General features: G+C 49.1%; 1 protein-coding gene across 3 annotated transcripts in view; it reads right to left on the reverse strand.

The window, feature by feature from the left end:
* Positions 1-27,705, reverse strand: part of UBE2G1 (ubiquitin conjugating enzyme E2 G1) — a 506,298-nt gene that overhangs the window by 86,168 nt on the left and 392,425 nt on the right. For 2 of the 3 annotated variants that reach the window (XM_069614725.1, XM_069614727.1), the window contains one exon: positions 12,045-12,164. In XM_069614725.1, the coding sequence (XP_069470826.1) occupies positions 12,078-12,164 (87 nt within the window). In that variant the 3' untranslated portion in view covers positions 12,045-12,077. The remainder of the gene's footprint in view (positions 1-12,044; positions 12,165-27,705) is intronic. The other variant, XM_069614726.1, reaches the window with a different exon arrangement.

The following is a 27,705-nucleotide window of genomic DNA, read 5'->3' on the forward strand; positions in this document are numbered from 1 at the left end:
GTGTGAGCTCAGCGCACTGCAGCACGGCCCCCACCTTCAGATAGTTTCAGTCCTCCCTGTCTCCGCAGCACCATGGTAGATCCGCTGCAAGCACGTTCCCACGAACAAGACGGGCATGATCTAGTGTAATACATTAACATTGTAACAGTCCACCTTCCGCAGTGTATCACTGCTTCCACGATGACCCGGTCAGCAAGGCTTGGGCGATGGGAAAACCTGTAGAATGGTCATCTGCTGAAAGCAGACAGGTACCTAAATATGAATGTACGAAACCACTTTTAACACATGTATCCTCTCCATACAACCACTCTTACTAAAGAAATCTGTGAAATTGTGTAATTATCGTACATGACACCAGCCGTGAAGGACCTACACCCCTGCAGGGGTGTACAAATGTTGAAAGCATTTGCGGGGGATTATTCTTCATAAGTACCACTGAAAGCCCCACGCTACGCAGTCCCGCACCACAACTAAACTGATGCTGCTAGAGTACATAAGAAAACGAATGTAACCATACCCATGACACATGTGAAGAGTGTGCGAAAATGCACTCGTCACACGTGTATGTCTAGGCTCCTCATGTGCCATCTCCACCACGTACAGTGGCGGGTTACTTTCTATGTACTCCACCAACCCTAGAACTACCTCACTCACTGCAAATGTATATGCATATAACTAATTACTGTAGTTGTAAGACAGTGTATGAATAAAGTGCTCAGACTGGGTATAATCGAAACACATCCAGCAAAGTTTAAATGCATGTTTCAAAATGATTTGAATAAGTATTATAGAGTGTTCAAATGTTTGTGATGTTTTTACCTAAAATCGGCAACACACGAGGGAGATACCTTTGTGAAATGCACGCAAGGCCGTTCCCCCTCCCACCCTGCGAAGGCTGCCAAGACATGAGAACAGAGGCCCGCGCTGCGCTACTCCACCTCCCCCAACCAGACTGGAGCCGCTTCAAAGATGTGTAGCCCCCTCTGCAGCACCCAAGGCCACGGCCCGCCACCTGCACTATTTACAGCACAGCAGTAAACCTCTGCCTGAACACACACTTCTAACGGCGCCCCCTCGTAAAACCCATAGCCCACCAGACCATCTTAGATTTATGGCCCTGTGTAATCAGGACACCCAACACTTTGACAACACACAGCGGAACATCCATAACAACTTCTAACAAGGCAGAAAGACCTGTACCGCCCGTCCCAGGCCCTGAAGCCTAGCCCCTCGACCTATAGCCCCGGTCAACAGGACACTGGTAACCATGTCCTGACGTATTACCTCCAGACCCCTCACAAGGTACATTCCTCCTGTGTTGCATTAACCTGTAGAATAACCTATTGGAAGATTTACTAAAGAAGATAATATTGCAATGACTGAATGACTGCGGTGTGCATGGCCCAGGGCAAATAAGTCAGGAAAGGACATTCATCTCTGACACTGGCCACGATGGCACAACAATCCCATTGAACTTGTGCCCCCTATAGTGTGTAGGTTCTTATGACGTTTTTTGTAAATATATACGCCTGCCTTTGCTATTGTCAGGCAGAGCGCTCTCGGAGTTTTGCAGAGTCCTTTGCATGCCCTATTCTAATTGATAAACTCCCATTTAAGCTCACCCGCACTCTGTCCTGGCTTTATTCCCGATTTGGGAGAGTCCTTTATTGTCTCTCATTGCGGGGAGGATCGTGCTGGTTGGGGACGCATGCCTTCAGTGGTGACCCCGAAAGCGTGATTATTATTATTATTATTATTCTTTCCCGACCTAACATTACCGTCCCCTTTTGGCACGAGAATCTCCGGTCGAAAAGGGATACGCACGGTGAGCCGGCTCCGGGAGGCTGCCCGCCAACGGCGACCGGTACACTAAGAAGTGCGCACTCAATAGAGAAAGGGTACGGGATCCCGGTTGAAAAATCCCCTTTGAGTACCGCTCGCCGGAGCCGGGGCTGACGGCGACACTGCCTGGACGGACCCAGTTTCAGAGACTATCGGTTCAAGACGGGCACGTGAGTATTGAGTGCGAGCGATTGTAAAGGGAGCGGGGAAAGAAGTGTAGGACAGGTAACGAAGAGGGGGTACGCAGATCTACTAAGGATCATCTTAAAATTTCTTGCTTTCTCTTTGCATATGGCCATTAGGATTACGAGGTGATTAAGAGATAAAAGTGACGGGAACCTAGCTCCGAAAGGGGGTGGAAGGCGGCGCTGCATAGTGCTATATTGACTAGTACTGGGAATATATGAGGAAGTGGAATATAAGATAAGTGTTCAGCAAAAGGGGGCACTGAGAATATATTAGTAACCGCTATTACTTCTTTTTCTTTAGGGGTAGGAGGAGAATAAAAAGTGAGATTAGCACAAACTTAGGGGGAAAGTAAGAGAAAAAAAGTCCTACTAGAAGGGGGGAGAGCAGGCTAGTGTGTGTATATATATATATATATATATATATATATATATATATATATATATATATATATATATATATATATATATATATATATATATATATATATATATATATATATATATGCGCATCCATATATTCAAATAAGACGGATAGGGACAGCCGGCTAGGGAGGAAAGGGAGGGCAGCTTGAGTGGTGAATTGAGTGGTACCAAGAGGTGTGTGCACCTCGTATGTGTCAAGACAATTTGATGTTGTGAATGTGTAAAACGGTTATACATGTATAGTAGTTAAATGGTCATGGTAAGTGTGACCGGATAAAACTTTTTTGAAGACAACGTTGATAAAGTGAAGTGAGTGGGTACCTTTTTGATTTCCGAGTTGATATTGTCAAAATAAATGATGGGTTGCTCTTGTATGTGCCCCCCAAAGAGAACAGTGTAGAAACTGTGTACAGCCAGCTTTGTATTGTGCAGGCAGGGGAGGAGAGCCCAAAGGAGCCCAATATTGAATGTGAAGTAGAAAACGAAAAATACTGATAATACATTTACATTGTAGTTGCAGACACACAGAGACACACAAGCACTAGGAGGGCGCAGAGATGGGGGCCGAAACACCCCTAACACATATTTGTAAGAATCTCCCAGGGTACGCGGAGCGGATTAAGAAATATCACGACCAATGGATAACCGAGTTGAAGGGAGAGGGGTTACCCCAGATATGGCCCGAGGGAGGGTCATTTGATAAAAGCGTTCTGGATATGGTGGCCACATGCATTTGTTTAAAGTACAAGGGGAAGCAGTTGCAAAATAGGAGGGAAGTATTAGATCTTTGGAGGTGATTTGAAGAGATACCACCGCCTAAAACACCAGCATTAAATCCTGATCTCCCGTCCACCACAGACAATCCACTAATGATACAGAAAGATGTCAAAGAATTGTCAAGTGTAGCGCCACCCGTAGAGGTAATAAGTTTGTACCCGATATTAAACAAGCCTGTGCCCGCAGAAGGATACAGTGACCCCACATATGTGCCTCCCCCGACAACTACTACACCCCACCGGCCCACGGCACCCCCACCATATGAAAGTACGAGAGAGCGAGGCCAGACGAGTACACAAAGGGTGGACATAGAGAAACTCACAGATGATTTGCAGTCAAGACTCTCAATAGCAAAAGATGAGCTCTCGAGGATAAAAGACATGTGTGGACAAACAGCACTTAATACGGCTAGATCAGGGCGCACGTCTAGAGCGCCAGGTGAGAATAGAAAGCCTGAAGAGGGGTGGAAAAAAGGCGAGATACTGTTCAGAATTGAAGAAGAACCGACACGAATAATTGAAATAGGGACACGAGAGGGAGATACTGACAATGAAGAAAGGCCTATGGAGGACAGAGAGGAATTGCTATGTGACATAAGGGATGAGTTAGAAGAAAGCGACAGGTTGAGCATGGCAATGGGAGGGGGAAGCGAAGGGGGGGATGGTACGTGTTCAATGAGAACACTGGATGATGAGTGGACGGGGCGATTAAGGAACAGTGTGGGGAAAATGGCATCACTGGGAACCTCAGCAACAAGAACGGGTGTGGAGGCAACGACAAAAGGAAGGCTACAGCTCCCATTGATACATAGGGGAGGAGGGAGGCCTAACTACATCCCATGGGCTCAGATGGATAAAGCCAATTTATTAAAGCTATTGCCCCCGTTATCAGGAGGGGCAAGCAAGTGGATATACGCCTTTGAGAAACACTGCCGGGGTACCCCTAGCTGTAGGGGATGTGAAGAGTTTGCTCGTATCAGCAGTGGGCGATCAGGCTGAAAGAGTATTGGTTAAGGCCGGTTTCCCGGGAGTAACATTAGACTGTGACCGCCATGATGGGGCCTCCTTTAACACAGTGCGTGCCAGGGTGTGGGATGTTTTACGCGAAACATTCCCAGATACACCGGACTTGCAGTCAGTGATGCAGTGTACAATGAATGACGGGGAGGAGGCTATGGATTACATTTTTCGGGTCCAAGAGATGTGGAGAGCTGAAACGGGCACGCCCTGGTATCAATCGACATCTTTATTTTACTTCATTATAAAAAGAGGGCTCCCAAAGGAAGTGCAGAAGGCGCTCGACAAGATAGCAGGTATTGAAGCAAAGGGATGGCCAGAGATTCAGAGCATAATAGTACACCATTGTAAACGAATCAAGGAGAGGGAGAAGGAGGTGGCGCAGAAAAGATTGGCAGACGAGGCGAAGTTAGTACAGACAAAGTTGGTGAAGGTTGCAGCGGCAGTAGCCGCACTCCCACACAACAGGGAGGGAGACGATGAGAAGGAGGGGCTGATAGCACTACAAGGAAGGGTGGCAACTAATTGGGCAGGAATAGGACAGCGGCAGTGGAATGAGCAGGAGCAAGGCGGAGGTCCGCAGTGGCAAGAGTGGACCCCTCGAGGGGGACGAGGTGGGTACAGGGGCCGAAGAGGAGGTGGATCAGGGTACGGGGGAATGGGAGGAAATGGATGGCAAGGTCCTAGAGGAGCGCAAGGAAGTTGCTGGAACTGCGGGAGATGGGGGCATTACTCTAGAGAGTGCAGGAGCAGACCCAACAACGGGTTCCAGGAGGTAGAACAATATGGCCATCCCCATCCGGGAAGTTCATATGGTCTCCCAATGGGACAACAGCAACTAAGAAACCCAGGCCAAGGTAATGCCGGCCAGCAACAGGGACACCAGTATAGAACACAGAACCACCCACAAAACAATGACCGTATGCAATACACGCCAGGTAACCCTTTCGCGACAACAGCAAACGGGGCCCCTGCACCAGCACCTTACAACGGCATGTCAGTGGTGTCAGGAAGTGTCTTTAATGAGGGGGGGGGCGATGAGACACCCCGCATAGGACAGCCCACAGAGAACACTTGTGTGTCCAGTTCTATCTACCACCTACAATGCAGCAGAGGAACCATTGGTAGGGGCGCAGATAGGAGACAAGAAGTTCATATTCATGGTTGATTCGGGAGCGGAGAAATCATGTATCAGAGAGGGCCGGTTCCCGTTATCTAACCGGAAGTTAGAGACGCAGGGGTTCTCTGGGGCTGTAATTGAAGTTCCTTACACCGAAGCTTTGGATGTAACAGTGGGGGGTAAAACTGTGAAGGCACCCTTACTGTATTACGAGCATTCCCCAATAAACTTGTTAGGGAGGGATCTCCTGAGTAAACTTAACATGATATCATTTACCGAGAGGGGAATAGTGTGTTCTACTCCCGGGATATGCCCCTTGCGTGCGATGTTGGTAGTGCAAGCCTACACAACCACACAGGAAATACGAGGGCTGCCACAAAATGAGGAAATGTTTATCAAAGGGCTAAAAACTTTAGCCCTCATAATCCCAGAGCTAAGAAGAATGGACTGGAGGATTCCAGCGGAGTTCCTCTTCCGCCCCATAGTGTGCCCCAACGCAGCACCAGGATTAGTGGTATCATTGGACTTGCACGCTGTACAGGTATCAGCGAAAAGGATCGCTGTGATTGGAGTGGACAGGGAAGGATGTGAGTGGCGCACAGTGCTGTGTACAAACGCCAACATCGCCCTACGGGAGTTAACAGATGAGGATCTCTTTTCAGACACAGAAGGGGATGGTGAGATAGTAATGGAAATAGCGATACCCTGTGACATTTTGATTCAAGCCAGGGAAACCCCCGTCCAATTGATGGCAGTGGTAGGAGCACCGCCGTCATTTTTTGATGACGACATGAGGCTCGTATGTAGGGCTGTTGCACGGAGTACAACCTGTGGTAATAAAATATGACGCAGGTGAGTACATGCTTCAGCATAAGAGAAACGAAGAGCCCCCAGAAGGGTACAACATGATGCCCATATCACAAATACTAGAATTGCAGGAAGGCGCTAGCGCAGACGAAAAATTGATGTGGACGAAACGAGGGTGCAGCAGGTCGGGAACAGACTTGCTATGGCGGCAAAATAACTCAGGAAAAGTGGTGATGCCCATCCAGTTACTAGAAATTGCGTTTCAACAACTACACTTCGCCGCACATAATACCAAACAGCACATTGCAGCAGAAATACAGGAAGATTGGTTCGTGCCCTGTCTCCAGGAACACGTATCTCGATTAGCAATGGAATGCACAACATGTCAGATCTACAATTCAGGAATGACACTACGCACACTCCGGGGAACAATTCCTAAACCCACTGGCCCATTCAGAGAACTGCATATAGATTACGCAGACATGGGGGAAAGGTGTAATGGCGCACGGTACATGATCGTGGTTGTGTGCCCATTCTCAAGGTGGGTGGAAGCTGGACCATGTGCACGGCCTGATGCCAAAAGCGCTGCCAAGTTCCTAGTGAGGGAAATATTCCCGCGCTGGGGAATTTGTGACGTGATTCGCTCAGACAATGGGACTCATTTTGTAAATGAACTTTTCAAGGAAGTAACCACATTATTGGGAATAAAACACAAATTGTGTTCGATTTATCATCCTCAAAGTAATGGCGTGGTGGAAAAGATGAACGGACTGCTAAAGGGCAGGCTATCAAAACTCTGCTTTTCATTGAAAAAGAACTGGATCTACTGTCTGCCCCTTGCGCTATTTGAATTGAGAAATCAGCCAAGTAAAGATCACCATTTGTCCCCGCACGAAATCGTGACTGGGAGACGAATGCACACAGCACACTTCCAGCTGCGCGAACACTCAGATGCACACCGAAGCGCCGCGATATTAGGAGAGGAATTCACTTACTATTTGAAAAAACTAACAAGGGCAGCGCGCGTAATATCACGGCAGCTCTCCCCACCCTTCACTAGAGAGGAGGGAAACATAACAGGGTCTGTCACAGAACCTGAGCAGCAGCTACAGCTAATGCCAGGCGAACTAATATATGTCAGGAGTTTTGTGCGTCGATGGAATGCACCACGATTCCACGGCCCATACGAGGTAGTGTTCTGCACGCCCACAGCTGTAAAAGTGAAGGGCTTGCGGTACTGGATACACTTGACAGATGTGCGAAGAGCTTATAATAATGTGCAAGAGGAGGCAGATGAGGAGGCACAGACAACAGCAACCAATTTAACTGAACCAATTGTCTGAACATCGACTTGTGTGTGTGCGTCAGCAATGAACACGAATGGGAAAATGACTGATGAAGTATTGTTGCATTCTCTTATCCATTTGTTTTTTGTTGTGTTTTATCATATTATGTGATGGATGAAATGATCAAATTATAACTTGTTAACACCCTTGTCTGTGAATTCCCCTCCCTACAACCCTACCCGCTTCCATTTCCCGTCAACATATAACAGCCCTAATGGTGCCAACAAACTGTTTACATACATGCACTTAATGCACTTTTGTATCTCAAACAGGAACTACCATGGCATCTAACAGGCAGCCTGCAACTGATAGAATTAGCGGAATGAGAGAATTATTAAATGAGAGATGTAGATATTCGTATGAGTGCGGATTATCTGTGTGCATTACGACGTTTTTTATGCTGTTTGGCCTGGTTACATATTGGTTTGTTGCGTTCATCTCTATCGAGATGAAAGAGGGGGGAGGGATTAACAGCACTGGGATCAACAGCACCACTGGGACCAATGTAACTACAAGTGTCAATACGAGAGAAGGTGATTTTCTGGTATGGGATGGAACTAAACTTGTATGGGGTTATCACACCACACCACCCAATGCTGTCATATCAGGAAAGAAAGAGCCACAGGGTGGAATGCAAAACAACACAGTGTCTCCACCAGTGATGTATAGGTATAATGCTCGCAGCTTAAATGACCGAAATCCATCTGCAATATCGTGGTTGTATGACACCCCCACCAGTCAACCTGCCCCCGTCTTAAAAAACAACCTGCAAGATAAACTCAGGGACGAAAAGGAGAAAATGATAGCAGCACACAAAATTTTATACGATGAATGGGCCGCGGGGGGCGGGAATGAGAAAGGGGGGTCTATTTTATCCTTCGCTCAGGAAGTTGGGAAGTACATGAGGAACAAGAACAACAGACGAAAGAGGGAAGCAGGGAGGAGGAAGTATGATGAGTACTATGGGTTAGGTCTAGATAAGATGGAAGACCCACGACACCCCCACCAAACAAATAAGTGGTATGCAGATATGAGTGCCACAGCTAAACAAACAACAAACGAGAGCTGTTATGTCTGCTCCCTCATCCCTCACGCTTCAGGTACACCCAAAGTATTGTTACCCAAAGAGTTGAAGTACAGGTCCAAACAGGAACAGATGACACACCAAGATATCAGCTAGTGCCTATCTATCACGACAAAGATATCATAGATAAAGCATGGCACACCACCATTAGAGAGCCCCGTGTATTAGAATGGTACCAGGAGGTGTGGGTAGACTTGGCGGGAGATGGCAGATGTATCTACCTGACTTGTACCCCAGATGAATATGCCAGAAGAGGGGAAAGCTTACGGGGGGTGTGCAGAGCATGGATGCCCATAAAAGGCACACCTGCATCGGATGAGGCAGTGATGGACGAAGCGGAGTGTAGAAGGTTGGAGGAGTTAAAGTATTCGTTACTTAAGTAACGAAAGGGGGGAAATGTAGGGGAGGAGTGGTCCAAAAGACCCCCCCCTTGCCTACATCTCCACCCCGGGTGAGGGCCATGGCTCATCGGGCGTTCCCTCCGACCACCAGGGCCCAGGTGGTGGATGGCTCACCTGCTGAAGACATTGCCCGCACGTATTAAATTTAGCTAGGCCTCAGAAACCATTTTTTCTGTCTGCTAAAGATGGTGTGAGCTCAGCGCGCTGCAGCACGGCCCCCACCTTCAGATAGTTTCAGTCCTCCCTGTCTCCGCAGCACCATGGTAGATCCGCTGCAAGCACGTTCCCACGAACAAGACGGGCATGATCTAGTGTAATACATTAACATTGTAACAGTCCACCTTCCGCAGTGTATCACTGCTTCCACGATGACCCGGTCAGCAAGGCCTGGGCGATGGGAAAACCTGTAGAATGGTCATCTGCTGAAAGCAGACAGGTACCTAAATATGAATGTACGAAACCACTTTTAACACATGTATCCTCTCCATACAACCACTCTTACTAAAGAAATCTGTGAAATTGTGTAATTATCGTACATGACACCAGCCGTGAAGGACCTACACCCCTGCAGGGGTGTACAAATGTTGAAAGCATTTGCGGGGGATTATTCTTCATAAGTACCACTGAAAGCCCCACGCCACGCAGTCCCGCACCACAACTAAACTGATGCTGCTAGAGTACACAAGAAAACGAATGTAACCATACCCATGACACATGTGAAGAGTGTGCGAAAATGCACTCGTCACACGTGTATGTCTAGGCTCCTCATGTGCCATCTCCGCCACGTACAGTGGCGGGTTACTTTCTATGTACTCCACCAACCCTAGAACTACCTCACTCACTGCAAATGTATATGCATATAACTAATTACTGTAGTTGTAAGACAGTGTATGAATAAGGTGCTCAGACTGGGTATAATCGAAACACATCCAGCAAAGTTTAAATGCATGTTTCAAAATGATTTGAATAAGTATTATAGAGTGTTCAAATGTTTGTGATGTTTTTACCTAAAATCGGCAACACACGAGGGAGATACCTTTGTGAAATGCATGCAAGGCCGTTCCCCCCTCCCACCCTGCGAAGGCTGCCAAGACATGAGAGCAGAGGCCCGCGCTGCGCTACTCCACCTCCCCCAACCAGACTGGAGCCGCTTCAAAGATGTGTAGCCCCCTCTGCAGCACCCAAGGCCACGGCCCGCCACCTGCACTATTTACAGCACAGCAGTAAACCTCTGCCTGAACACACACTTCTAACGGCGCCCCCTCGTAAACCCCATAGCCCACCAGACCATCTTAGACTTATGGCCCTGTGTAATCAGGACACCCAACACTTTGACAACACACAGCGGAACATCCATAACAACTTCTAACAAGGCAGAAAGACCTGTACCGCCCGTCCCAGGCCCTGAAGCCTAGCCCCTCGACCTATAGCCCCGGTCAACAGGACACTGGTAACCATGTCCTGACGTATTACCTCCAGACCCCTCACAAGGTACATTCCTCCTGTGTTGCATTAACCTGTAGAATAACCTATTGGAAGATTTACTAAAGAAGATAATATTGCAATGACTGAATGACTGCGGTGTGCATGGCCCAGGGCAAATAAGTCAGGAAAGGACATTCATCTCTGACACTGGCCACGATGGCACAACAACACCGCCCGGATGAACCCAGCCAACCTGCCAGGCCCAGCCCAACCCGCGAGGCTGACCAGTGACGTCTTCCAGCCAAAGCCAACCACATCGCAGCAGCACCTATAGTTAGTCGTCGCCACCCAATCCCATTGAACTTGTGCCCCCTATAGTGTGTAGGTTCTTATGACGTTTTTTGTAAATATATACGCCTGCCTTTGCTATTGTCAGGCAGAGCGCTCTCGGAGTTTTGCAGAGTCCTTTGCATGCCCTATTCTAATTGATAAACTCCCATTTAAGCTCACCCGCACTCTGTCCTGGCTTTATTCCCGATTTGGGAGAGTCCTTTATTGTCTCTCATTGCGGGGAGGATCGTGCTGGTTGGGGACGCATGCCTTCACCTTCTTCCTCAGAGGAAAGGCTTCCCTCGACTCGTCGGTCGAAGGCCTAGCGGTACAGAAGGGTGACTTTTTGGGGATTTTTCATACCTTGAGTTTCTCCTTCCATTCCCTCAAGGCTTTTCCGGTCACCGACTGACACTTGGAACACTCAGTAGTATCGTGGCTCTCCTGAAAGCACCACAGGCAGATCTCAGCGGGTCATTTAGTGACCTTTTGGAGCCACAATCTCTGCATTTTTTAAAGCCGGTCTTTGGCGTTTATGGAAACAGACATATTTGCTAATGCAGAAAAAAAGCAGAAAAACAGAACTGAAGCCAGCGGGCGCTGCGCAAGCTACATATGCCCATCAATGACATCACCCTCGACAAGAGGCCTTCGAGGGACATCGGCTCGACGCCATCAATGCACAGCACCCTCTGCCAAAAACCATTTTCCAAAGCAGCTGAAGCTGGACATTACATGTCAAAGATGAGGAATACATGGGAGGACAATCCATTCCAAGTAAGGACATATGCAGACTTTGACTGTTGTAGGAAGGCAGGCCTTCTCCCTCTATGGCCCAAGACTCTGGAGCGCAAGACTTTAATCTTCAAGTAAAGGCCCCACATACCCTTCACTCCCCCACCGTACCAGAGACTCAGATTTGCTCTCCAAAGTTTCCTTCCCTTGTTGTTTGTAGATCCCTTGCTGCCAATTGCCTGCCCTCCCCATTTAGTTCCCCTTTTCTTAACTTTCATCACTGTTCTCTTCCCAAAGCTAGGGCCACGCTCAATACCTTACTAGTAACTAACCCCTCACTGTCAGGGTTAAAACTTTGATTCCATGCTTGGATTGCGCAGATGGCAATAAGCCAAGTGCAAATTGCTTTCCCTACACCTCAAAATCATGCAACACTGTATGCATTGTAAAACGAGATCAACAAGCGTATTTGTGCCACATAACAGTTCCAGAAAAACAGAAACCAGATAAAACCTATTGCTGTACATTTAAGTGCAAATGCATTCCTTACCCTGAAAAAGTGAAGCTAATACCTCAACTAACGTCACTCAAAAGCAGACTCTTGACTTTTTCTTACACAACGTGCAACTTTTCTTTTAAATTCTCCATTTCGGTCTTCCCTCCATTCTTTCTGTAAAATTAAACAATATTCCATTACTAGGCAAATACATAGTTTGAAATAGATGTATTAAAAACATATCAATCTTAGTCAAAAAGGTATATCTATTTTTTTTTAACTCAATTGGTGGCTATATACACAAATGTGTAAACTTCAGTAAACAATTACATGTAACCAAGGTGATGGATTGACAATTTAATGGGGTCTTGTATAGCACATATTCTGAAATTGTGTAGGTCCCTGGTGGGTTGGAGGGGTTAGTAAGGCGATTGAGAAGCAAGATGCCAAATGAGGTGTTGAGGCATGCTCCTAGGGGTTCTCCACTTGCAGGCATCACCTAGAAAGCGAAATGGAGAAAACAAAAGCAAAGAAAGCCAGCTCTTCAAACCGGTGTGGGGGTCTATAACAAAATAAACAAAACAAAGTTAGTTTCCCCTTCACTCGAGGCTCAATGGCCTTAGTCCAATGAGGCCCTGGTGGATCCCTCTTATGTTCTGCAGCAAGGGCCATCCAAGGCCAAGGTGCAGCTGTGTCTGGGATTCTTCACCCGCAGTTGAGAATTGAGCAGCATTTCTGCAAATGCTTTGCTGCTGAACTGTTCACCTCTTGACTGGGGGTTACTCCTACCCCCTTCACCCTTCTGGGAGAATCTCCCTGGTGCAACTACAGACTCATGCTTCCCACTCTGCCTCTGAATTGCCATGGACCAACCTGGTCTGGTGGAGCAACCCTGGTCTCACTATTGGCCCAGTCTCCCCTCCCTCCTCCTCCTCCTCAGGTTGGTTGAGCTCTTTCCCCTCCCAACATCAGATGAGCTGCTCGGGGAAGTCACCAACCATCATCAAAATTCTGTCTCCAGCTCCAACAACCCACACAACTTGTCTGGCTGAGTTAGCTGTTCTAGAGTTTCTTTCCACTAGGTTCTGAATAACGGGTGAGCCACAGGGAGCAGGTTTGGTGTTGCCAGTCTTGAGCACTCCGTTTGTAATAGAGGCCGGAAAATCCTTCCAGGACCACAGGGTTGCCCAATGGTATGAGCAAGTGTTCACTGCATGAACTTTGCAATGCAAAAATTCCTGCAGCTCTCTGCAACACGAAAGAATGACCTTTCCTAGCTTGTGTGAAAAGTGCAATTACAATTTCTTTGCTAGTGAAGAATTATCGGGTGTAATGTAGACAGTTAATCAGGCTTCATGCTTCTAATTCTAATGTGCATAGTCAAAGAAGCCTGAAACCCAAAGGGAGAACACAGGCACAAAATGAGCACCGTTCTCCTTATTTCTTAGAGATATTAGTTAATAAATCACCTTTAGTCCATAACGTAGAAATCACTTACTGATTTCATAAAGTGGAGTCACCAAATGGCAAATGGTTCCTCTCTTCTTCCTACATATTAATTCCTTTGTGGTCACCCAGAGTTGAACCTCTCATCTCTGTTCGCCCTTTGGGTTTCAAGCTTCTTTGACTATGCACATTAGAAGCATGAAGGATGAGCTCCGCCAGTGACACTACCCCCATCAATGGATGTTGGAGGAGAGTGTCAACCAGTATAATCATTTGTGATGTATAAACACAAGTAGTTTGTGTCGCTATAAAATGAGAGGCTAGAGAGTAATGTGATGTTACTGCTTGTCTGACTTTGTAGATTTGTACTGGAAGACATCTTTCACCTACTTCCATTAGGCTAGACCACAGCTTAAGTCTACCTTGATCCTGAAGGTCGATGAACATCGGGCCAATTGGAAAAAAGCAGCAATATTACGACCAAAACATATGTAGATCCTGTGAATAAGCCGCTATGCTATTTTACGAACTACACACAAAGAATTGTTATAGGTGTAACAATGTACATTGAGGTGCTCTATTTATGTTCAGGTGCAACTACCTGCTGTCTTTTGTAAAAATTGATCATTTGTTGTGTGGAATGATAGTGTATGGATATTGAGATGAATGAGAAGATGTTGAATATATATGAATTTATGTGCTCTATGAACGAACAGTATTGAAATTGCTTTGTGAAAATAAAAACCAAAACTTTGCAAGATAAAAACTGTATATCGAATACATAGCAGATCTCTCTAGCCCTAATTGCCTAGGTCAATTTTTTGTATGATCTCTAGATTAGCCTGAGAGAGGCTGAGATGTCCTAGTGTGACCTGTTCAGGAACCACGCTGTGAAGGCTAGTTTCTCTAGTGCGCGGTGGATGACCCTGCCCCCCCCCCCCACCCCTGCTGTGCCAGAAGATGTGCTGGGCCCGTAGGCAGGTGGATGGGGGGCCTCTCCAAGAGGCTGAGCAGCTCCGAAAATCATAGCCTGGCTGGCCACCATGGAGCAATTAGGATGATGCTGAGGAGGCAAGACTCCTTGATCTTGCATATCACCCTGTGAATCAGGGGAGTGGGCGGAAAGGCGTATGCTGTCCTCCATCCTACCTGATCTGAAAGGCGTTGCCCAGGGAGCACGAGCCCCGACCCTGCCAGGAGGCAAACAGATGCACTTTCTGTTGCCCCGGGGGGCAAAGAGGTCCACCTGAGGGTGACCCCATTTGTGAAATATCTCCTGCAGGACTAGGTCGTTCAACTGCCACTCGTAGTTGTCTGCTCCCAGTCTGCTGAGCCCGTCTGCCTCCAGGTTGGATCCCCCTGGCAGATGGACCACCGTAAGGCAGATATTTTCCAGGGCCTACCACCACATGCGGACTTCCAGCCTGCACAGTTGGGGTGGGGAGGGGTGGAGGAATATGGTACCTCCCTGCTTGTTGACATAGAACATGCTGGTCGAGTAGTCTGAGGACGACCTTGATTGATAGGTTATTTATAACGCGTTTAGTACCCAGAGGTTTCTAAGCGCGGACCTGGGGAATCAAACCCATGTTGCGCCATGTCGTGTTACTTCCAAGGCGAGCCTGTTGCCGCTGAGCTATCCTGCCTTGCCCCCGATAACCGGAAGGAAGGCTCCGAGCGCCAGCCAGATGGCCTTCAATTCCAGCCAATTGATGTGGTACTCCTGCTCTTGCCGGGTCCAGGTGCCATGGACGCAGTGGTTGTCCAGAGTGGCCCTCCAACCCTTGAGAGAGGCGTCCGTGGTGATCGTGACTTGTGGAGTAGGCTGTCGGAAGGGCTTGCCCGTCCGCAGGTTGCAGTCCCTGGACCACCATGTGAGGTCTGGGTGAAGCGACGGAGCAACGTTCATCTCCGACTGATGGCCCTGTTCCTGGTTCCAAGATGCTGCAAAGTGCAGCTGTATCCTCCTTATCCGGAGTCTTGTGTGGGGGACTGCCAAGGGGACGGCTGCCATGAGATCCAGTAGGTGATGGTACCACCAAGCCGAAGTCACTTCTGCTGAGGAAGTGCGCCGTGGCACCCTTGATGGTCGTAATCTTGTCCTCCGAGGGAAAATCTTTCTCGGAGCACTTGTACCAAATGAGGACCAAGAAGTTCAGTCTCTGCGTGGGCTGCAGCTGCGATTTCTTGAAATTGAGTGAAAAACCCAGCTCGTGCACGGTGTTCATAAGTGCGTGGGTAGTATGGTGCACTGCTTCCGGAGATGTGGCCCTGACAAGCCAGACGTCGAGGTAGGGGTAGATGTGGTGGCCCTGCAACCTAAGCAGGGCCGCCACAGTGTTCATCAGCCTGGTAAAGACCCTGGGGGCCGAGTTGAGGCCGAAAGGAAGCACCTTGCATTGGAAATGGTAGCCTATGATCCTGAATCGTAGAAAGGAACAATGAGGCTGCCAGATCGGGACGTGTAGGTACTCATCCTTCAGATCCAGTCCCCCTTGCACAATGTCTCCGCTATCAAAGCGGAAGTAACCTTCTTGAATTTTTGTAGAGGCAGGGAGAGTTTGAGGGTGGAACGGTCCGGCACAACCCTCAGGCCCACCTGGTTCTTCTTTTGAATGGCAAAAAATCCCAGAGTAAAAGCCCAAGCCTCGCTGAGAGGCTGGGACTTCCTCCACTGCCTGGCTCTCGACGAGCGACCGGATCTCCGCCAAAGGAGTTGCTGTCCCAACCTGTGGGAGTGGAGGAAGGAGGAGAGGCTGGGATAGGGAGGCGGTACCCCGTGGAGATTACTGAGAGGATCCAGGGGTCCGCAAAATTCTGGTGCCAGAAATGTGCATGAAGATCAAGTCTGACACCCACCGGAGACACGTGGACCCGGAGAGGTGCGTCATGCCTTCTTTCCCTCTGAGGCTATTGCGGAGGAGGGGGACTGGAAAAAAAAAAAACATACTCCCCCACCTCCACCCTTTTTGTGGTTTGCGCCGGTGCTGGGACAGCGAAAGGTCAGGCTGCCTTGACCTCCGCTCTTGGAAGCTGCAGAACCCTTCATACGTACGCCCCTTCTCAGAGGGCTGCTGTGACTGGGTGTACATTTTGGGCGTGGTCACTGTTAGAATCGATAAAGACTTGGCTGTTCTGTGAGCCATTTTTCTTTTTGTCCAACTCCTTCGTCCATTGGAGTGCAAGAGGTCACCCCCTTTGAACGGAAGATCTAATATGCGTTCCTGGACGTCCGGGTTGAATTTCGTAGCACAGAGCCAGGCTGTTCTTCTCATGTCCGTGGCAATACAGGTGGCACAGCCCTAGGTGTCGATATGGGCCATGGAGGCCTCCATGATGTCCTGCGCCACAATCTTGACCTCTGGCAATCCCGCCTTGAATCGTGATTGGCTTTGCGTCGGAAGCTCTGACTAAATCTGCAATTTCCAGCCAGAGCCTCTGGTTAACTGCTGCCAGCATGGCATCCGCGTTGGCTTGACGCAGGTGCAAGGACATATTGGAATACAGCTTCTTCCGGTACGCCTCCAAGATTTTCTCCTCTTTGCCTAGCAGCGCCGCTGAGGACGACAGGCTTGGAGTACAGTGATGCCGCAGCGATCACCGAGGAGTGTGACTGAGGACGGGCCGATAGCAAGAGTGTATCCCCCCCCCTCCATCTGCCTGTACTTGGCGTTCAGGCGTTTATTTACCGGCTGGGCTGAGTGGGGCTTGAGCCAACCCTTCTTGGCCAAGGCAACTACATCCTTCTGCATTGGAATCCCCGTCCGGGCATTGGGACGTAGCGTGAGGACTTCTGCGAGGACCCTCTCTGCTGGTTGCTCAACCTCGAGTTGAGGGAGGCCCAAATACTCTGCCAGCCCTGCCAGACGTCCATGGAAGGCCTTGGCTTAAGATGGTGTGTTGGGGTCCTCCTCATCTGTGTCCAACTGCGGGTCCGGAGGGTGCAGCACCAGAGGTGGGGGGGGGGGGTGCAAGGAGCTGGGGGCTGAGGTGCGGGGACTGGAGCCAGAGGCTGCAGCGGGGGCTGGTACGGAACCGCCAGCGCAATCGGTTCGGGGGCCGGAGCGGGCTGCTGAGGCTTAACAGGGATGGGAGGAGCCTGTACTGGGACCTGAGGTGCTGGGGCCATTGAAGGGAGGAAATCCCTGATGGCGTCCCCGAGGATGACTCCCATCTGGGGAGACTTCATGAGCCCAAGGAACTTTTCAAAGAACCTGCCCTTGCAGGCTGGACTGGTGGTAGGCGATATTGACAGGGTAGTGGGCGGCTGCTGGAGCCGTTGCGTGCCCTGCCCATATGGACACAGCGGGAACTTGCCTTATGCGAATGAAGGTTAAGCCGTAGGCCACATACCTGGTTGACACCAGTTCCATCTGGACACATGGTACTCCACCCGCCTTCCTTGGAGCGACGTCGAGCCGGATGTCTGGATTTTCTGGCGAGGCTGCCATTTTGTCGGCTTGCCTCCCACATGCCTGCGTCGTGTTGCTCGGCTTACTGGGCCGCGCCCCGTCCAGGACTCGAGTGTGGATCATGGGGCCTACCCTGTTCCTTGGGCCGAGGCCCGGTAGGTGTTATGCCCTCAGCGGATCTGCCGGTAGAAATGCATAAAAGCACCCCGCCAGACATGCTGTCGGTACTAGGGCGTTGCCCCTCGGGTGAAGACCCGGTAAAAGAACTTTCCCGTCCCTCAGCACCGTCACCGGGAAGATCTACGGACCCCCCTCAGCTTGTAGCTGATACAGCCTCAGTATTTGTGCTGGTACCAGGACCTGGGCGAGTCCTTGGGAATGAGTGTCCCTTGCGGGGTGCACTGGAAAAGAGCGGCCCGACCTTGGGCTTGGATCAATCATAGACGAAGTCCTTTAGGTCCTCTGAAGGCGATCTGTGGAAGAGCTCCCTCCACCTGGCTAGTCGGTTCTTCAGAGACCTCGAGGACAGCGTGTTGCACGCGGTACAAGCTTTCCAGCCGTGGTCAGGGACAAGGAACCCTAGGGAGTGGGAGTCCTTAGTCGGGAAGAGCCCCTCGCAGGATGGACACCTGCTGAACCCTGTCGAAGTCGGCATGCGCCACAGAGGAGCGTGACGCCTGAGGACAGAGTACCTGAACGATAAAAAGACAAAGAAGTATCCGCGTGTGCAATTACATGGCCAAAGCCAAACCCAGGAGCGCTGGCGAATTCACCCCGTTCCCATCGACGTGGAAAAGGGGACTGAGATGTGGCGCCGGAGTGCAGCGTCAGGGCAGTGTATGCTCCAGGGCCGTCCCTCTGTGCGCCTCTAAATTTAAAGGGGAAGAAGGAAGATTCCGTCTCCAGTCCCTTGGAAGGGACGCCCATGCAGTATGGAGGAAAGGGGACGGGATGTAAGAGTATGGGAACTTACCATCACTCCACTGCCTGTAATATCCCTGTAATCCTAGGATACTGGGCGGTGGAGACTAAAGCAAAACGAAAAGGTGATGGCTGGAAGGTTTTGAATAAATCATAACCACGGGCAAAGCTCTGGGCAACCCTCCAGACCATCGTTTTTCAGTCTGCCAAGCCATTACAGAAGGGGAAAAACTATATGCAAATCAGGCTTGGTCCTACCCCAAAAGAGGCAGTCCAGCCTGAACTGCTAGGTCACATCCCTTCTGCACGAGACCACAAGCATCCTCAGACATGTTTCAGCCTTGTTGGGCGTCATCAGTGAGTAGATTGGGTCTCATTTGAAACCTTCCACCCATCACTTTTGTGGTCACAGTTTGTCTTTCCATGTTAGCGAGGGTATGCCCAGACGTGGGTCCCTTGCTCGCTGTGCCATAGGGAACCAGGGTGCACCTCACTGAGGAGGTCCAACAAGGACGAAACATGTCTGGGGTTGCTTGGTTTTCTGTGCAGAGGGGACCTGGCCAAGCAGTTCGGGCTGGGCTGCTACCATTGGTGGCGGCAGCTGACTGATTTGCACATAGCTGGACCCCTTTTGCAATGGTGCAGACGGGCTAAAAAACAGTGGTGTGGAAGGTTGCCCAGAGCAATTGCCAGTGGTTCAGATTCATTTGAAACCTTCCACCCATCACTTTTGTGGTCACGGTGGAGACTAAGGCAGGGTTGCCAGTATCCTGCCAGAATTACCGGCCTGTGTCTGATTAACATTTTTTGTAATGGATTTTTGGTTCCTTTTACAACGTGCCTAGGACAAGCTTGTGGCACCCTTTTACTTGTGCAGTTTTGCACTTAGCGCAAATGGCTACTCTGAGTGGCTAGCACCAAGATGGCTATGCCATGAGGTTTTCCCCATGTACTTTTCCCATGTTCTTTGGTCTTCTTGCTGCCTTCTCGGGTCAGGAAATGCCATAGAGTGCCCTTTCCCAGGAAAAGGGTCTAATTGTGTGAACATAGATGTGGTTGCTGGGACCGTTTGATCCCAGTACGCATCCTGGCAACTAGAGGTATGTTGCTGGGCAGATGTGACAAGTGGTATACATGATTGGATAGCCACTGCCAGTTTGAATGATGCAGATTATTGCCATTGGTGGGAGGGGGCAAGCTCCCAGTCCTGGATAAAAGGAGGGCTCCTGAAGCCATTCTTGAGATACATCCTTACATCCTTGGAGTGAAGTCCTCTACGAAGAGCAAACAATTGACAACCCCTACAGCTGACCAGCACCCACTCCAGTCAAGTCCTGGTGAAGCCCTGCACCTCTGCATGATCTCAATAAGACCCTTGTTGGTGCTTTGACCCATGGATTGGTGGGAACAACCAGTCTCCACCACTGCTAGAGGATCTGTGCCTTTGGAGGTGTCCCTCGACTGACCGGTGGAGTGACCAGCTCTCTGCTGGGTTACCTTGCTGCAGCTGTCGCCATTCCCAGTGTATTCTTGGAATGACAGGATCAACTTGTGTAACACGACACCTGCTTTTTCAGCCTTCCTGTTTCAACAGAAGCTTTGCTGGGCCTGTTCCTTTGTTTGTCCATTGAATATTACCAGACTGGTGATTTCTGTTGCAATCCATCTTTCCATCCTAAATGTGTCCTAAGGCCAACTGCACTGCATAAGTCTTAATCTTTCCTTTGTCTAGTTGTTCTGCTGGAAGCGGTCTAGAACAGATTCCTAAGCACCGCAACCTCCCGCACCAAATAGTGACTTCTGCACCCCTGGTCCTTCCTCGACTACACCAAGCACAGAAGGCTGTGTCACCAATTCCAGAACCTCAGCAGTGGTCTCTGGAGAAGGTCAGGGAGTGAGCAAACCCAACTGTTTCAAACTCCCTCCCTGTTCTTCATAGGGTTACATGGATGTAAAGTCTTGCCCCCAACTCACGCTTTCCCGACTTAAGTCGGTGGATGCCTGGTCAAGGATTCCCTTACTAGACTTATTGCAGTGTCTGGAATGGAGTACATTTACTTACCTGAACTTTACCCAACTTTTTGACTGATGACTTAATCATTACCATTGGCAATCTCTACCTATCTGTGATTTGTATCTTTGGAACTGGTGACTTTGGGGCAAAAGACCCCAAAACATCTTTGGTTTGGATTTTATAACAGCTAGGAAAGATGACGTGTATTTTTTATTTTTAATGCATCTGAGTACTTACCTGCATTTCACTAGTTATTGAATTGATATTTTATTTCTATCGTGCTCAAACACAAGTGTTTCGGAGCGCGACAAGGCAAGGGAGGGGAACAGGGGAGAACAAAACAATGATCTTACTAGGCCCAGTGACATTGAGAACACGCAAGTGCATGGAGAAGGGGGCGGGGGGAGAAGTGGAAAGTGTGATGCAAAAGGAGAACAGAATAATTAATAAGATAAATAATAAAAAAGCAACAAAAGTGATAGTGTAGCCAGCAAGTGGCAAGTGCTGAGTATAAAACAGCAGACAGGGTAGGTCAGATAAGTGCAGGAAGAGAAAAAGGGGGGTGGCTGTATGGGCACAGATACAGACCACAGTGCAAGGGGTGGCCCGGAGGCAGTGGGGTAGGGTGGCAGGTTGAGCAGGAACCTGGGCCCAGAGGACAGAGGGTGGCCAGGTGCGCGGTGCCAGGAGAGAACAGATCAGAAGACGGGGTGGGGGGTAGGGGATCAAAGGCAGAAGCCAAGAGGAAGGTCTTGAGGTGCTGCCGGAACTGGAGATGGTTCTCCTCAGGTTTTAGAGTGGCAGGGCGGCTGTTCCAGAGGGAGGCCCCAGCCAAAGACAGATCTACCCTCCGCAAGTTTCTTTGAAAACCGACTGACCCGGAGTGAGTTAGAGGTAGAGGAGCAAAGAGCTTGAGAGGGGAGGTATTTGCGGAGGTATAGCTGAATGTATTTTGGACCCAGACCCCAGAAAGCCTTGTGGACAATGCAAATGGTTTTGAATTTAATCCTTTCATCCACTGGGAGCCAATGGAGAGATTTCAGAGCTGGAGAGATACGATCTAGCGACCTCATCGGGGGAGAAAAGAGGAAAGGAGGAGAAAGAGTGGGGGGTAACTGACGGGAAGGTCAGCAAGCACAGATGGAGAGGGGAGAGGCGGGGAAGGGAGGAGAGGATGGACAGGATGCCATGGGTTTTTGAGATAAAGTGAGAGGCAAGGGCAAAGAGCCTGGGAGGCAACAGGAGGGGTAGAGACTGCAGCAGAGTTGGCCAGCTCCTTTCAGATTTTAAAGAGTTCTGCCGAGTTGTTAGATGCCACAGAGACACGGACTTGAATGTGGACTCTTGGAGAGAACTGAGTCGGTGTTGCCTTTGGAGCAGGTGATGGGCCAGTTTGTCAGAGGATGAACAAGAAGCTCTCCATTTCCTCTCAGCCACCCTACACTTACGTTTAAGTGTAGCTAGGTTTGAGTCATACCTGGAATTGCACTTGGCTTTGGACTTCAAACGGATCCTCCTGACAGGGGCAAGAGCATCAAGAGTATCAGAAATAGAGTAGTAGAGAAGGGCTAGGGCTGTGTCAGGGTGTGAGTCAGCCAGAGGAGGTTGGGTGCGGGGGGTTGGGGAGAGAAGGTTGCAGCGAAAGCCTCAACTGACACGCGCTTCATGGGCTGGATGTCTGAGAAGGTAGGTGGCCGTGTAGGGGTAGGCCTGGCTTGGGGGTAGGGGGAGAGAGAGAGAGAGATGAGAGGAGAGGAGGCAATTGTCACTCCAGGAGAGAGGAGTGGTCAGAGGGATCGAGAGGGGGAGGACAGAGGAGATCAAGACATCAAGTGTGTGACCTGCAGAATGCATTGGGCCAGAGGCAAGGATAGAGAGAGAGAGGGAATTGCAGAGGTCGCAAAAGAGCAAAGATGAGGGACAGGGAGAATCAAGATGGATGTTAAGGTCACCGAGGAAGAGGAGTTGTGTGGCTGAGGCCAGGAGGGAGGAGGAGAGGTCAGCACTCAGAGAAAAGAGGTGATTTGACCTGGGGGCCGATAGAGAGTAGCAACAGTAAGAGTGGCTAGAAGAGATTGAGAGCCTGCAGACAAGGCATTCGAAAGATGGGTAGATCTCAGTGGGATTGATAGTAGCAGGAATCCACTCAGGAAAGATCAGGGCTACACCACCTCCGGGACAAGTGGATCTGGGCGTGGAGAGGATCTTGTAGCCATCAGGGAGGAGAGTGTCAAAACCTATGACAGAGCTGGCTGTGAACCATGTCTCAGTAAGACCGAGGACATCAAGGTCCAGTTCTTAGAGTAGGTGCCAGATGTCAGGGGAGTGTTTGACAGCAGAGCGAGAGGAGAGTGGCAAGATGCAGAAGGTTGCCAGCCTTAAAGACTTTCCGGGAGGGGGTACAAATCATAGTTACGCCCTGCGGAGGGGTAGTGGTAGCCTGAAGTGGGGCAGAGGAGGAGCGAGGAGTGGGCAAAGTAGCCAGGAAATGAGAGGAAGGGACAGCCGGAGATTAGAGGAAGATGAGGAGAGGGAAACGCATATCGAAGAGGAGGAGATTGGCCTGAGGACTTTGGACCATAACAGTGCCATTTAGGTAGACATTTATGACTCTCGAGGAGTCAAAAGAGTCCATGAGGACTTCCCAGCGGGTGCCACCATTAATGGGAGAGGAGTAGACAGGACAGAGCACAGATCATATGCAGGGTCCATAGATCTGGAGAAAAGGAACAACAAAGAGGATGTCGGTGAGGGTCTGTCTGGAAGAGGCACTGGAATAGGTATCAGCAAAAGGGAGACCAGGGTTAGAAGCCAAAATATCCTTTTTAAACTTCTTTGTTCCAGACATAATGAGAAGGGAAGGATAGTTGATAGAAGCAGATGGGAGAAACAGAGTGCCATGGGTGGGGAGAGAGGAGGCAGAGGGCGGAGTGTGCAAGTACAGCGGTAAGGAATAGTCACTGGGCTAGCAGGTTACAATCAATGGAGAAAGTTAAAAGCAAAATACACCCAAGTTTGACTTTCAATATTAAATGCAAGGTCCTGTAGTTAAGGAAAAGAAGTGGGAGTAAGAGGGTACAAGGCGATTTAATGATTTAATGAAATGATTTAATTTAGTACATAACAGGGAGAAGCTGAGAGCACAGGCAGAGATAAGGGTACAGGCCAGTCAGGAGGAGGTAACTAACCCATGCAGAGTGCGTTAGCAGAGTCATGGTAGTATTGAATCTCCTACAGGTGATATATCTATATCCATCTCTATATATGAAAGTCCATTTGAGCCAAGTCACATTCCACAGCACCACCTAGTAGCCATTGCTGGAGGTTCAACTCCAGTTCTGAGCTACAACAGCAAGGCATTGTGGGTATGCATATATAAATAATATTTTATAATACTGGTTTGACAATATTTGACTAGACATTTTTACTTAGAGTGTAATCTAAAGGTCTAATAAATAATTGTATTTTCAGACTCTGCTGTCCAACCTTAATACTTAGTCGTGTTGTGTGGACTCATGTAGGCCTAGACCACTCACACCCCTCTGAGACCAAGTCTGGACACTATTACCTTACCTGATGGTGTCTCTGTTTAACTAGGTTGGCCTTCCTTCCAAAATCCTCCCCCCAGGGTTGGTTATGGAAATCCATCTCAACAGCGCTCCCAAAAGTGTATTGAGGAGGGAGTTCCTCCCTTCACCTGCACTCCAACATCCCAGCCATCCTCTCCACATTTACCATTTGTGCAAGCAACAGCTTTCTCTCATCCGATCAAGTTTCTCCATCCTAGTCTCGCTCGCCACATCCGCTTTCCATGCCCCCTGCCTGCCAACCTCATGAGACCCAAACTACCTGCACCACCCTTGGCACACAGTGAAGACAGATGCAAGAGCATGGCACACCAAAGACATGCCCCAGGTGTTTTAAATTGGATAATGTGCTAACAACACTACCCCTGTACTCTAGGCCTGCAGCCAAGATGGTCAGGAAAGATTTTCTGGTTAATTTGCTGACCATAAAGGGGAAGGGGTCATGACTGCTTCGGAGACTGTCTCTGGCCTTAGTGTGGAGACTAAGTGAGGTTGTCTGGTGATCCCAGTGTATCTCCTTCAGGCCAGACATTGCTAGCTAGAGGTGGCACCTGGGCCCTTAGTCGCCTGCCCATCCTTGAACTTACAGTGAGTTGGACAAAGTCAGATGGGATTTATGAAGCATTAACCTGGGAAGTGAAGGAATGCTGTAGATCGGGGCCACATTTGTTAGGGCGCATAAAGTTAGTTTCAATAGGGGAGCCCTGGTTGCGCGCGGTTGCTTGATAAATTCTGACCTGTAAGCAAGGGTGGTTCAGTGGAGGATTGTACTGTGGCGGGATGGTTGTGGAGATACAGTTTGGTGGGTAAGAGCAAGGACATGCAAAAGCAAAATCAAGCTATATTGGATTAAGTTGAAGTAATGGACAAAATGTTCCATGCAATATTGAAAGACCAGAGGCCTCATTACAGGTTTTGGGGTATTCCGGTGGTAAATCCACTAAAATACCAAACTCAAATACCACTACTGCCACTTAGTCCAGTGTAGTTACCACAAGATTACAAGTGGTGGTAACTTCCCATTTTTGGAGCCCATTGGACTCCATAGCGATTTTCTGTGGATTTTATAGGTGGTAAATCCTCCACTTTTCCTCTAAAAGAACAAATTACTTCTTACCTTGTAACGTTCTTTCGATGGGATGTTCCTCAGACGTATTCCTTATCTTAGATATCTCTTTCCAGCTTTGCTGGCCTCGGAAAAATTTTTCTCTAGAGGGCGCTGCGCGTCGACGTCTGCCGAGTCGATGTCCCTCGACAGCCGCCGTATCGACATCATCCTGCCTATAAAGGCCACGGGCAGCGTCCGTTGCTCAGTTCCGTTTTGTAGCCCACAATAATTCTTTCTGGACTAGACTAATCACCCTGAAGGAGCGTAAGCTGCAACAACAAGGGAAGTAGTACTGTGGGGATGGATGGGAGGGTCGATAAGGAATACGTCGAAGGAACATCCCATCGAAAGAACGTTACAAGGTAAGAAGTAACTTGTTCTTCGAAGGGATTGTGTCCTCCGACGTATTCCTTATCTTAGATAGGCTCCCATAGCAGTATTCTGTTATTGGAGGTGGGAGTACTGACTTCATGCTTCCTCTTATTGATGAATAGAGTGCAATACTGCCCTTCCAAACCTAGTCTCTTGACTGGAGGAGGAATCCAAGCTGTAAAACCGTGTAAAGGTATGGACGGACGACCATGTGGCAGCCGCACTTATGTCTCTAACCGGCACTCCACTTTTGAGGGCCGATGAAGCTGCAATACCTCTGGTCGAATGAGCCCTAAGATTTTGAGGGGGCTCTTTTCCTGCCAGTTTATAACATTCCAAAATGGCTAAAATGATCCATCTGGAAATGGTCTGCTTAGTTATCGGTAACCCCAGCTTGTGACCTGCGTAGCCTACAAACAGCTGGTCTGCTTGTCTTATCCTAGCCAGTCTACTAATGTAAAAACTTAAAGCCCTTCTTGGGTCCAGCCTTTGTAACCTCTCTTCCTCTTTCCCCGGATGAGGAGGATAGAAAGATGGAAGGGTAATCTTCTGAGTGATATGAAATTCAGAAACCACCTTTGGGAGGAAATTAGGCTTCACTTGCAGAACAACTTTGTCTTTGTGAAAGATTGTATGAGGGGGGTTTACAAGAAAGAGCTTGTAACTCGCTCACCCGTCTAGCAGATGTAAGTGCTATTAATAAAACAGTTTTAAGGGTAAGAAATCTTAACGAACAAGAGTGGAGTGGTTCGAAAGGTGTGCCCATCAGGAAAGTTAGGACTAAGTTTAAATCCCATAGGGGAACCTGGAATGGTCTTTGGGGATAAACGTTAGTTAACCCCTTTCGAAACTGTATTACCAAGGGTAACTTGAAATAGGATGGTTCTTCCGCAGTGCGCTTAAGGATGGATAGCGCTGCGAGATCGCCCTTGATGGTGCCAACTTGAAGGCCTGAATTCGCTAAATAAAGTAGGAAGGACAAAACCATTGGTGTACCACATGAAAAGGGATCGATATTCTTTTCTCTACACCAGCTGCAAAATCTGTTCCAACGGCAGCGGTATAAAGATTTTGTTGCTGGCCTTCTTGCCGAAAGCAACACCTCCATATCATCATCAAGGAGGTCCCAATCCTTGTACCTCAGCCTTTCAGAAGCCAAGCGTGAAGGTTGAGGGTTTTGATGTCAGGATGGAGAACCTGACCTCCCTTCTGTGAGAGCAGATTCTCTCTGAGTGGAAGTCGAATTGGAGGGCAGATGGACAAGTCTAGAAGGTCCGGGTACCACGTTCTCCTGGCCCAATCCGGGGCAATTAGGATCATGGTTCTCCGGAATCTTCTCAACCTCCTGATCATTTGAGGAATGACAGGGACCGGTGGAAACTCGTACAGAAGCGGAAACTCCCAGTCCACTATGAACGCGTCTGCCAGAGCTGCTCTCGGGGGAAATTCCCTTGAACAGAACAGATCGCACTTCCTGTTGACACTGGTGGCGAACAGATCCACCTGAGGGGTTCCCCAAAGGGCGAAGATCTCTTGAAGGACTTCCTGAGCTAGTTCCCACTCGTGGGAGACAGTGCTCTGTCTGCTCAGAGCGTCCGCTGTCAAGTTCTTCTCTCCGGCTAGGTGAACTGCCGATAGAGAGATTCCTTCTTGGATTGCCCAAAACCAGAGCTGCATCGCCTCTGCACAGAGGTAGTGATCCTACGCCTCCTCTTTTGTTGAGGTAATGCATGGCCACTGTGTTTTCCGTCATTATCAGTGCATTCTTTCCTTGTACAGATGGCAGAAAAGCCTTCAGCGCAAGTCTGATGGCCCTCAGCTCTAACAGGTTGATATGTAGTCTGGACTCCGATGG

The sequence above is a fragment of the Ambystoma mexicanum genome, chromosome 9 (genome assembly GCF_040938575.1).
Source record: "Ambystoma mexicanum isolate Mex_15411 chromosome 9, UKY_AmexF1_1, whole genome shotgun sequence".
In the NCBI taxonomy this organism is placed as follows: domain Eukaryota; kingdom Metazoa; phylum Chordata; class Amphibia; order Caudata; family Ambystomatidae; genus Ambystoma; species Ambystoma mexicanum.